At 34.7% G+C, this 12,751-nt stretch overlaps 1 protein-coding gene across 1 annotated transcript; it reads left to right on the top strand.

Moving 5' to 3' along the window:
* The first annotated feature begins 8,376 nt into the window (after positions 1-8,376).
* Positions 8,377-12,475, top strand: LOC132283253 (uncharacterized). The gene has a single exon (XM_059785178.1). The coding sequence runs from the start codon at positions 9,160-9,162 to the stop codon at positions 12,250-12,252; it is 3,093 nt and encodes a 1,030-aa protein (XP_059641161.1). The 5' UTR covers positions 8,377-9,159; the 3' UTR covers positions 12,253-12,475.
* The last annotated feature ends 276 nt before the right edge of the window (positions 12,476-12,751 follow it).

Genomic DNA, 12,751 nt, shown 5'->3' with positions numbered 1-12,751 from the left:
TAAGAATATTAAAAAATAATCTATTGAATTTTGAAATTGGACAATTAATTTAGAATAGTTAAAAATATATTAAAAAAGGACAATACTTGCCTACTTATCAGTGAATAAGTGATCTCTATTGACAGCTGATTTTGTCCAATTACAAAAGCACACATTATCTGTAATTACAAAATATATAATTTAAAATAGGTTTTTTTTTTTTTAGAAATAATTCACTCACTCACTCACTGTGTTTTTCAATTTTAAAATGAGTAAATGATACTTACTCCGAAGCCATGCACCGATTTGCTGGGTATAATGATGTGGCAGTCCAGCTAGTCGGCAGAGGACGTGATCTAACTTGATATTTTAGTAGTCTAATTATTCACTTTTATCTTTCACCATCCCATCCCTAATTTCAAAAATCTCTCCATCGTCCCCAATTTCTCCTTCTCCTGATTCGACGTGATCTGCAACAATTCCAATTTTGACGATCTACAACAAATTTTTGACGATTTACAACTTTTTGATGATTTGGAACTATTGAGTACCTCTGCTAAATCATATATATATATATATATATATATATATATATATATATATAGATGGAATTGTTTGACCAGCACTAGTCGTCTGAATCAATGGATTGACATTAGTGTTAAACTCTTAAAAAAAAAATTTGCAGCAACATATACATATATAGCTAGATTGATATATATATATATATATATATATATATATATATATATAATTTACCAGAGGTATCCTGTAAATTCTCAAAAACTTGTTGTAGATTATCAAAACATTTGGAGCTGTTGCAGATCGCATCGAAAAAAAAAAAAAACGCGATCTTCGTTTGAGAAATTGGGGACGGCGGAGAGGTTTTTGAAATTAGAAATGAGATGGTAAACAGTAAAAGTGAATAATTATATTAGTAAAAAATCACGTTAAATCATATTCTCTGCCAACTGGACTGCCACATCATTCTACCCAACAAATCGGTGCATGACTTCGGTGTAACTATCATTACTCTTTTAAAATTGTTGGAAAAATATATGCTTAATATGACTTTTAAGATATAACAACCCTTATACTAATATGTCATGAGATAATTAACAATATGCTAATAAATCATTAATTAAATATGCAACTCTATATTTAATTAAATATGCAAAATAAAGCAATAAAATAATAATAATATGCAAGGAATGAACCTGGACCGAGGCTAGTATTGGATACTATGTCCTTAAGACAGATTCGCACAGCTATGGTGCTAACGGACTCAGTGAAGTCTATCTCCCAGGATACAACGGTCTACATCCACCAGTAGCAGCACTACAAACTCGTGGATACGGCGAACCTCCTCCGTGTAATACTCTCTCTGACTCAAAAATGCATCTATATACTATATAAATGCTGAATTGGGTATAATCCGAACCAAATGGTTCGGACCAATCTTAATATGGCTCGATGAAATTGGATTAGGGTCGAAGTGGCTCGAACCACTTAACCTATGGTTTGAACCCACTTGGGTTGGTTTCAGGTCTAAAGAGGGAGATAGAAGAAAATGAAAATGAATGAATTGCAAATGATCAAAAGGGGGGTATTTATAGAAACAGATATACCTTTTCGGATTGGGTGTATCTCTTTATTATTAGACACAACCATTGCAATAGGTTGCAATGGTTCACATGGTGTCTGTTCACCACTAGACACATCTATTCCAATAGGTTGCAATGGTTCACATGATATCTGTTCACCAATAGACACATCCATTCCAATAGGTTGCAATGGTTCACATGGTGTCTTTTCGAGTGGGTGCAACCATGGGTTATGATGGTTCGAAAAAAGGTGTAACCCTTTGAAAAAGAAAAAAAAAACTAAAAAGTGGTTTTTTAATTTAAAATGTGTAACCCTTTAGAAAAACTAAAATATGGTTTTTTAATTTAAAAGGTGTAACCTTTTAGAAAAACTAAAAAGTAGTTTTTTTAATTCAAAAAGCCAACCACCCAAAAAACCCACTCATTTGTGAAACCCATTTAAATAAGCCCAGCCCAAAATTAGGCCCAATCCAAAATTCCAAAAAAGAATAATCTGGACTTTACAATTAGGCCCAAACCCAAGCCCAAGCCCAAATCATAAACTCAGCTTATTTAAATTTCAATTTGTTTCAACATTTTTTTCATGTGGGATAAACACTTCCCATATTTTGCATACCCATTTAGGCTTATCAAAACACCACACTTTGGAGCTAATTTCTCATTCATCCGGAAACGGATTTCAGAAAGTAAATATACCACATTCATCTCCTTACGGAGAGAAACGCGCTTGTCTAGAGATCCGTAAAAAATTATTAACGAAATCTATTTCAAATCTCATCCAAAGTTTATATTTTTAATGCCCCCGTTTCCAACAATCCCCCACATGAATGGAAATTTGCGTAAAATGCAAAAGATGATCATGCAGACACTAGAGAGAATATAGTCGAAAAGTTACTGCATCAGTATAGGTGGCTTTTGGCTTTGAACCTTCCCTAGTGTATTGCTATCGGATTTACTGGCTAACCAGTGAACGCGATGTCTTGAACTGTTCAGCCGTTTGTGTAAACCGAGACAATAACAAACACACAGTAGCTTTCCTCACAAAGTTGGTTCTCATTGTTATGTTCATTTTGGCCTTGAACAAGTCCTGGTATTCAATGAGTGCTCTAGAAAACTTAGCCTTTATAGTTCTTATAGAAGCGGCCCCACTTCACACTCATATAAGTGACTTCTTATTAAGAGTATCCTACCAAACCCCACTTGAATTTTCAAGGTATCAGAGTCATTAAAAGCGTAGCTTATCCTGATCATCGCTGTAGGTAGCACTGTCTCATCGTAGAAATGGGTAGAAGATTTATATCTTCCTAGTGCTTCTGGTGAGTCACTCAGAATTTCTGTTGTCCCTTTGAACCTAGATCTTGGGATCTCCAGTTAACTAGGTTGGGTTTCCATTAAGGTGACTCGTTAGCTTTCGGCTTTAAACCCCATTCCCCTCGATGAACTGTACAATTGCTCTCTAGTACAACCTTCAATTTTATATGTGGCCACAAGGTTGCGTTTAGAAATATTACACTCTGCAGAGATTTCTCCAAGTGAGAGCAACTGTATACTTTGTGCCCTAAAATTGCTTATTGTTAGCAATATCATTTTCTTTAGTGGCACAGGTGTAGACTTACTTTGAATTGTCCTCTAGGCGAAATCTATTGACTTCCCTATTTGATTTATTCAAAGTTTCTAACTTTGAGTTATATTAAGAACATAGAACTACACCTTTAATATAAAAGACATATCCACTATTGGATTTGAAGTCTTTAATATCTCATATCTAGATTGCATCACTGTTACACCTCCAATTTAGTTAGATACCTTGATTTATGCAATATTGGATTTATGGTGTATCTCAACTACCCAATTTATTGTTTTTTAGTGATCCGATCCTGGATTGAAAATGTGCAATTAAACACAGTTATTAAGATGCCTTGCAATCTCAACCAATGATATACTTCGGCTAGTATTTATATTTGAGATTTACATCTACAAAAGTTAGCTAGGCTTTTGTTATCATAACTAGTATTATCTCAATCTCACTCTATTGAGAATATACTATGTTATTAGATGTTAAATATTTCATATCAAATATACTAATTAGTATATCATTAATTTTTTTTTTAAGACATACAATGACTTATACATCACATTTATGTCATTGTCTTGGTACTAGCTTTAATCCACTCAAGGACTTATAAGTTTGCACACTTTACTCTTCAACTAGAACAAATAACTCAGCTCGTCCGTTGGAAAAAGAACTTTTCTAGTTGTTCCATAATATTTTCCTTATATGAAACAACATGCACTATTGTTATAATACTATAAATGATTTTTGGTTCTATCCAAAATTTCTTAAGATTAAGAACCCTACATTTATAAGTATTTCTTATTTGGTGAGGTAACTCATAACAAATTTTATCTGTGGACAATATCCCTCCACAACTTTGGAATAATCCTGAAATTTTATATATGATATATTTCTTATGGTTTTCTGACTCTTGAAATACCATATATTAAATATTTCACCTCATTTACCTTTCCAAAGTTCTATATTCGTTTTTCAACAAGCATGTCTAATAGTCTCTATTGCATATGTATTTACTTTATCTCTAGCTTGTTTTTATAATATGTCACTAACGTTACTCTGAATTAATGCTAGAGATATGGGCTTTAATTAATATTTGCTTCTACATCTCTTGTATTTATGAATTGAGTTATTCATGTTAAGTTAGTCATATTAACATGTCATAACCTTTCATGTGTCACACATTACATAACTCAATCATTTAAGCAAATAATCATCTTATTATTTAAGTTTTGGATACAATCACCATAGAGTGAGCACTCACTTCTCAAGTATTATTACACACTCTTCTCATATCTCACTATTAAGTTATGATGAGCACCCACTTTTCAGTTATTACCGCTAGCTTGAAGTTAAGTTTGTTTAGCTAGCAATTCTAGTAGCTCATAGCTTTAGTACACACTTATCTAAGTGGTCTATTTTAGTAGTAGAGTAAGTTTTTTTTTAAGAATATTCTTCAAAAACTACTACTTTACAAGTAGTATTATTCCCTCCTACATGAGCAGATATGATGTATAGCTCAAATAACTTATGGCTAAAATGGCTACTCATCACCCTCATATTTTTTACTATCAAGTTAAGAGCTAGAACCAACTGACAGTTTTTCATCTTCCTCTTAGGTTCTGTGCACCTCATTAATCATTTTAGCTTATACCTAAGCTAACTAGTTTGCAACTCAATAACATTTTAGCTTTTAGCTAAATTGTATATTAGAGCTAACTAGCTAGATTTAGCTTGTCTAGGTGTACTTGCTTAGTGTATCCATAACATTTTCCATTAAATTCTTTCGAGTTATTGGAAAATTTTCTCTGATTCAGCCCATTTACAGCTATACGTGTCTTAAATACTAGTATAGATCCTTTTCCTTTGACTATCAGAAGAGTTGACATAGTTGGACTAGTCCATTCATACAAAATTCAATAATATCACATATTAAATAAATTATGTTGTAAATTTGAATTACAATACACATTAAGTAATTCAACTACATAGTTCAATATTATAGTATCAAATGAAAGTAAACAATATAGTTTCACATTATATCACATTATTAATTATATCACATAATTAATATAAGAAATAATAATAATCGAGAGAAGAATTTGCTTCCTTAAAGCTTTGTGGCTTATTCTCCAATAAACATGCTAGAAAATCAGGAATAAAAGATTTAGACGTTCTAACCTTTTTACTACCTCTAAACTCATCTTTATTTTCATTGTATGATTTATGAACAAGGAAATGATATGTAATACTGTTATGAGCATTACCTATCAAAGGTTTTATGTGTAGGGACTGTGCACTTGTAGCTCGCCTAGTGTGGTAGCCTGTTAGTGCCTCTTGCACCCTTCCACGACACACTCACCTACAAGGTTGTCACATTTTAGGTCCACTCTAACCTTTCATAGGAGTAGGATCTGCAACCTTAAATAGACACCCCCATACTTTTAAGAATTTATAGAAAGGTGTTTTCAACCTTTCCATAATTCATATGATGTCACATTTCTAAGGTTTCATCTTTGCTTCGTGGCAAATACACATAACGGTTTCTTGTGCAACCAATGATAAAAGTAACGAAGTATTTTTTTCCACCTCTAGTTGGTACATGTTTAAGGTAATGTCATATACTTCATAATATCATATTACAAAATTAAATAATTCAACCAATATTGAATAATTCAATAATCTACTTATATAACATGCTTCAATTTCACATAATATTGAATGCATTAATATTTAACATATTATCATATAATAATGTATATAACATTATTTTATCATATCTCAACTATTAGTATAATATCTACTTGTTTATATCTTAAATAGAAACATATAATAAAATCTACGCAATGAAGGAATCTGTCTTAAGATTGTTGGAAAAATATATGCTTAATGTGACTTTTAAGATATAACAACCCTTATACTAATATGTCATGAGATAATTAACAATATGCTAATAAATTATTAATTAAATATGCAACTCTATATTTAATTAAATATGCAAAATAAAACAATAAAATAATAATAATATGTAATGAATGAACCTGGACCGAGGCTAGTATTGGATACTATGTCCTTAAGACAGATTCGCCCCGCTATGGTGCTAACGGACTCAGTGACATATATCTCCCAGGATACAACGGTCTACATCCACCAGTAGCAGCACTACAAACTCGTGGATACGGCGAACCTCCTCCGTGTAATACTCTCTCTGACTCAAAAATGCATCTATATACTATATAAATGCTGAATTGGGTGTAATCCGAACCAAATGGTTCGGACCAATCTTAATATGGCTCGATGAAATTGGATTATGGTCGAAGTGGCTCGAACCACTTAACCTATGGTTTGAACCCACTTGGGTTGGTTTCCAGTCTAGAGAGGGAGATAGAAGAAAATGAAAATGAATGAATTGCAAATGATCAAAAGGGGGGTATTTATAGAAACAGATATACCTTTTCGGATTGGGTGTATCTCTTCATTATTGGACACAACCATTGCAATAGGTTGCAATGGTTCACATGGTGTCTATTCACCACTAGACACATCTATTCCAATAGGTTGCAATGGTTCACATGGTGTCTGTTCACCAATAGACACATCCATTCCAATAGGTTGCAATGGTTCACATGGTGTCTTTTCAAGTAGGTGCAACCATGGGTTATGATGGTTCGAAAAAAGGTGTAACCCTTTGAAAAAAAAAACTAAAAAGTGGTTTTTTAATTTAAAATGTGTAACCCTTTAGAAAAACTAAAATATGGTTTTTTAATTTAAAAGGTGTAACCTTTTAGAAAAACTAAAAAGTAGTTTTTTTAATTCAAAAGGCCAACCACCCAAAAAACCCATTCATTTGTGAAACCCATTTAAATAAGCCCAGCCCAAAATTAGGCCCAATCCAAAATTCCAAAAAAGAATAATGTGGACTTTACAATTAGGCCCAAACCCAAGCCCAAGCCCAAATCATAAACTCAGCTTATTTAAATTTCAATTTGTTTCAACATTTTTTCTATGTGGGACAAACACTTCCCACATTTTGCATACCCATTTAGGCTTATCAAAACACCACACTTTGGAGCTAATTTCTCATTCATCCGTTGGATTTCAGAAAGTAAATATACCACATTCATCTCCTTATGGAGAGAAACGCGCTTGTCTAGAGATCCGTAAAAAATTATTAACGAAATCTATTTCAAATCTCATCCAAAATTTATGTTTTTAATGCCCCCGTTTTCAACAAAAATTAGTGTGTATTTGTAATTGGATCAAATCAAAGCCACTCGAAATCACCCACTCCAATGAATAGGCAAGTATAGTTCTACAACCAAATAACTAAATGGCCCAGTGGTATCACTCCTTCCTTTCCAAAGGTGAAGTCGGTGGCGGTGAAGATAGGGTGTGTGCGTATTTGCTTTAACTTAAAAAAAAAAAAATAGTAGCCAATTTTTGTATGGGACGAAGAGAATATATATATATATATATATATATATATATATATATATATATATATAAATTCAATCATTAAACACAAATTTTCAAATGAAATGGAACTCTGTAAAGATCTAAAACAAGTGATTTGTAGTTCAAATTCGGATTATCTGACAGCATTACTTTGTAAAACCTGAAAATATTAAGATTGGGACACAAGCTGTTAAACAAGTTGATGAATAAAATCTATGAAAGTCTAATTTAAGTTATAAAAGTTTCGACCGAACTCAAATTCATTGCAGATTCATATTTTTTAATTCGAGTTTAAGTTGGCTAGAAAAATCCAATTGAAAATTGCACAAGTTACTCCTATGCATAAACAAAATTCTACGAAGATTTTAATTCTCCAAACGAGTAAAATATAATTAAATTTAAAGCAAAAAAATAAAAATAAAAAGTTGAAAGAAAATGTTGATTATATTAAAGTAAAATAAAATATTTAAATTATATATATAAAAAAATAGAATTAGTTTAGTGGCACCTCTACCTATGAACTTGAAACCTTCTACTTTAGAGTTTAGAATGGATAAGAGAACCCACTAGTATATTTTGCACATTTTGTGACTAAATTACTAATAAATCAAAAAGAAAAAGAGAAGAGAAAACACAGTTGAAAATATGGGATAAAACTTTAAATTTACGTTCTTTATTGAAATTAAGATTGTTCTCTAATTATTTGGTTGGAACTTGGAATCATAAAAATAAAATGAGATTGGACAAAGCAATAAATTGCATATATAATGAAGAAAAAAAATTAAAATATATTTTTACTTTCAAAATAAATTAGTAAGAAGAAGAGAAATCAAATTCCCAAAAAAAAAATTAAAAAATTACATTTGACAAAGCAATAGATTGAGCGTTGTTTTTAACTAGCCCTTGGGTTGTGTTTGTTCATGTGAAATCTGCATAGTCGTTGGCGGCAGAATCCAACTAAAGCTCAAGGGCATACACGAGAGGCTCGGACTGAAGGGTACATTCTCTCTCTTTCTAAACTCTCTCTCTATAATTCCATCTAGGGTTTCTCTAAAACCTTCCTCCTGTCCTCCTCCAATTGTTGTAACATCGTCATATCTAGGATTTCTCCAATCCTACACTGGAAAGAACCCAGCCGACATTCGTTTCCTTCCACTCACTAAAACCCTAGAACCAATAACAACCTCTTCTCTTATACACACTTCTCTGTCTAGGGTTTTATTTTCATTCATTTTGTTGCGAGTTTTTTTATTCAATTTTAAAATTTGGATTAATTATACAATCCTGTTTTGAAACCCTAGAACCAATAACCACCCCTTCTCTTATACACACTTCTCTAGGGTTTTGATTTTCATTCATTTTTTTAATTTGGATTAATTATACAATCCTGTTTTGAAACCCTAGAACCAATAACAACCCCTTCTCTTATATACACTTATCCGCCTAGGGTTTTGATTTACATTCATTGTGGTACAAATTTTTTCTTTTTACTTCTTAGATTTGGATTAATTATACAGTCCTGTTTGTTGTACACTTCGATTATAAAGTTCAATGGGCGATTTTGATTGCCAAAAAATCCGAAATATATGCATTCTTGCTCATGTTGATCATGGCAAGACTACGCTTGCGGATCATCTTATCGCCGCCTATGGGGGTGGAGTGCTCCACCCGAAGCAAGCGGGTCGGCTTAGATTTATGGATTACCTTGATGAAGAACAGAGGAGGGCAATAACAATGAAGAGCTCCTCTATTGTTCTTCAATACAAAGATCATTCTATAAACCTTATAGACTCTCCAGGCCACATGGATTTTTGTAGTGAGGTCTCCACTGCTGCACGGTTGAGCGATGGGGCTTTGGTTTTAGTTGATGCTGTCGAGGGTGTTCACATTCAAACGCATGCGGTTTTGCGTCAAGCTTGGATTGAAAAGCTTACACCGTGTTTGGTACTTAATAAGATTGATAGGTTGATTTGTGAATTGAAATTGAGTCCGATGGAGGCTTATATTCGTCTGCAAAGGATTGTTCACGAGGTTAATGGGATTGTGAGTGCATACAAATCGGAGAAGTACCTATCGGATGTTGACTCGATACTTGCAGGACCATCAGGTGAGCTGGGTGATGATGAGAATCAAGAATTTATAGAGGATGTGGAAGAAGATGCTTTTCAACCACAAAAGGGGAATGTTGCATTTGTGTGTGCATTGGATGGGTGGGGTTTTAGTATTAGTGAATTTGCTGAATTTTATGCCTCAAAGCTTGGGGCGAGTGCAACTGCTTTGCAAAAGGCTTTATGGGGTCCTCGATATTTCATTCCCAAGACAAAGATGATTGTGGGAAAGAAGGGACTTAGTAGTGGAAGTAAGGCTCGACCTATGTTTGTGCAATTTGTGTTGGAGCCACTCTGGCAAATTTACCAGGCGGCTTTGGAAGCCGATGGGGACAAAGTGGTACTCCAGAAAGTCATCAAGTCATTTAATTTGTCCATACCTCCTCGTGAACTTCAGAATAAGGATCCAAAAGCTGTGCTACAAGCTGTCATGAGTCGTTGGCTTCCTTTGTCAAATACAATCTTGTCTATGGTGGTGAATCATATGCCAGACCCTATTGCAGCCCAGTCTTTTCGGATATCACGTTTACTTCCTAAGAGAGAAGTTATTGATAATGGGTTTAGCTCCGATGTGCTTGCTGAACTGGAACTTGTGAGAAAATCTGTTGAGGCTTGTGATCCTTGCCCTGAAGCACCAGGTGTTGCTTTTGTGTCTAAGATGTTTGCTGTTCCACTGAAAATGCTACCTAAAAGGGGTCTGCACGGGGAGGTTGTAAACACTTTTTCTGATGATGGCGGAGAAGGTATGTCGGATGAGTGCTTCCTTGCATTTGCAAGGATTTTTAGCGGTGTTCTTTGTTCTGGACAGAGGGTTTTTGTGCTTTCAGCTTTATATGATCCATTAAAGGGGGAATTAATGCAAAAGCACATACAGGAAGCTGAATTGCATTCTTTATATCTAATGATGGGTCAAGGCTTGAAACCAGTGGCCTCTGCAAGGGCTGGGAATGTTGTGGCCATTCGAGGCCTGGGCCAGTGTATATTGAAAAGTGCAACTCTTTCATCTACAAAGAACTGTTGGCCTTTCTCGAGTATGGTGTTCCAGGTCTCACCCACTCTAAAAGTTGCAATCGAGCCTTCCGATCCAGCTGACATGGGTGTGCTCATGAAAGGTCTGAAGCTTTTGAATCATGCAGATCCATTTGTAGAGGTCACTGTTTCTGCTAGAGGAGAGCACGTGCTTGCTGCTGCAGGGGAGGTTCATCTTGAGAGGTGCATAAAGGATTTGAAGGAGAGATTTGCAAAAGTAAGGTTGCAGGTCTCTCCACCTCTTGTCTCCTATAAAGAGACTATTGAGGGTGACTTATCCAATCCATTAGAGTGTCTGAAGTTGTTAGGTGGGAGCTCTGACTATATTGAGAAGATGACACCAAATGGAAGATGTGTTGTTCGAGTGCAGGTCATGAAGCTTCCAACTGTGTTAACGAAGGTGTTACATGAAAGTTCTGATCTTCTTGTAGATATTATGAGAGGTAAACAAGGACCAAATTATAGAAGCCTGGAAACCCAAAAAGCAAGCATAGTTGAAGGTGATAATCCGATTGAAAAACTTAAGAAATGCATAATGGATGCTGCAGAGAGTGATAGTCCCACTGGAAGTGCAGATATTGACAAGGATCGGCCTGAGAAATCTAAATTGTTGTGGCAAAAGTTTCTTAAGAGGATCTGGGCATTGGGGCCTAGACAGGTTGGTCCTAACATCCTACTCATTCCGGAATCCAAAGGAAAGAGTACTGACTCTTCTGTTCTTATCAGGGGATCTCCTCATGTATCCGAGAGATTGGGGTTTGTGGATATGTCAAGAAACGGTGATATAGCTGCTGCAGCATCGTCTTTAGAAACTCAAGCTCTTTACCAAGAAGCAGAGGGACTTGAGAACAGTGTTTTGTCAGGATTTCAACTAGCTACAGCGGCCGGTCCTTTGTGTGAGGAACCTATGTGGGGTTTGGCATTTGCTATTGAGGCTTACATTTCTCCATCTGTTCGGCAATTTGCTGAATCTGAAGTTTCTCATCAACAACCAGAGCAATATGGGGTCTTCACTGGACAGGTTATGACAGTGGTCAAGGATGCCTGTAGGGCGGCTGTACTTCAGAAGAGACCTCAACTTGTGGAAGCCATGTATTTTTGTGAGTTGAACACCCCAACTGAATACTTAGGCCCTATGTATGCTGTGCTTGCTCGGAGGCGAGCCCGAGTTTTGAAGGAAGAAATGCAGGAAGGGTCTTCATTATTCACTGTGCATGCTTATGTGCCAGTTGCAGAAAGCTTTGGGTTTGCCGATGAACTGAGGAGATGGACTTCTGGAGCTTCAAGTGCTCTACTTGTTCTTAGTCATTGGGAAACACTTCCTGAGGATCCTTTCTTTGTACCCAAAACAGAAGAGGAGATTGAAGAATTCGGAGACGGCTCTAGTGTTCTACCTAATACAGCGAGGAAACTCATTAACGCTGTGAGGCGGCAAAAGGGTCTCCCTGTGGATGAAAAAGTAGTGCAGCATGCAACAAAGCAGAGGACCCTGGCTCGTAAAGTGTAGAAATTAGTCAGATGTTGTCTGTCATCTACTCTTACAAGGGTTCAGAGAAAATACAACGCTCTTTAAATTTTGCTGAAAATGTTGTAGGCTTTATTGTCAAAGATTTTTTTTTAGCATTAGTTTAAATCTGTATTCTTTTTGGTGTTTTCATATGTTGTAGATGAATGATGCTGAGTTCCAGAATGACAATTTTGAAGACGATTTATGAACGATGTGTTTTGGAGATCCACTACCCTTTATATATAGCCATACATTGAATCTAGATATCAATTTTCTTTTACAAGAATTAATATAGGCATACATGGAATCTTGAAATATTATTTTAAAGAATGTGTCATATACATATATATATATATATATATATATATATATATATATATATATTCCCTGAATAAATGTCTCACATATTAATTCTTGTTAAAAAGAATGAATGTCTCATATATTAATTCTTGTTAAAATAAAAAGAATTAATATGTGAGACATTTATTCAGGAAATATA

The sequence above is a fragment of the Cornus florida genome, unplaced genomic scaffold (assembly GCF_030987335.1).
Source record: "Cornus florida cultivar Cherokee Brave unplaced genomic scaffold, ASM3098733v1 CherokeeBrave_3.0.0_Hap2_Chr11, whole genome shotgun sequence".
NCBI lineage: Eukaryota > Viridiplantae > Streptophyta > Magnoliopsida > Cornales > Cornaceae > Cornus > Cornus florida.
The sequence above is the reverse complement of the archived record's forward strand: the minus strand, read 5'-3'. Positions and strand labels throughout refer to the sequence as shown.

Excerpts from the sequence above, each read along its gene's own strand:
- LOC132283253 (XM_059785178.1), top strand. The coding sequence starts at position 9,160 with ATGGGCGATTTTGATTGCCAAAAAATCCGAAATATATGCATTCTTGCT.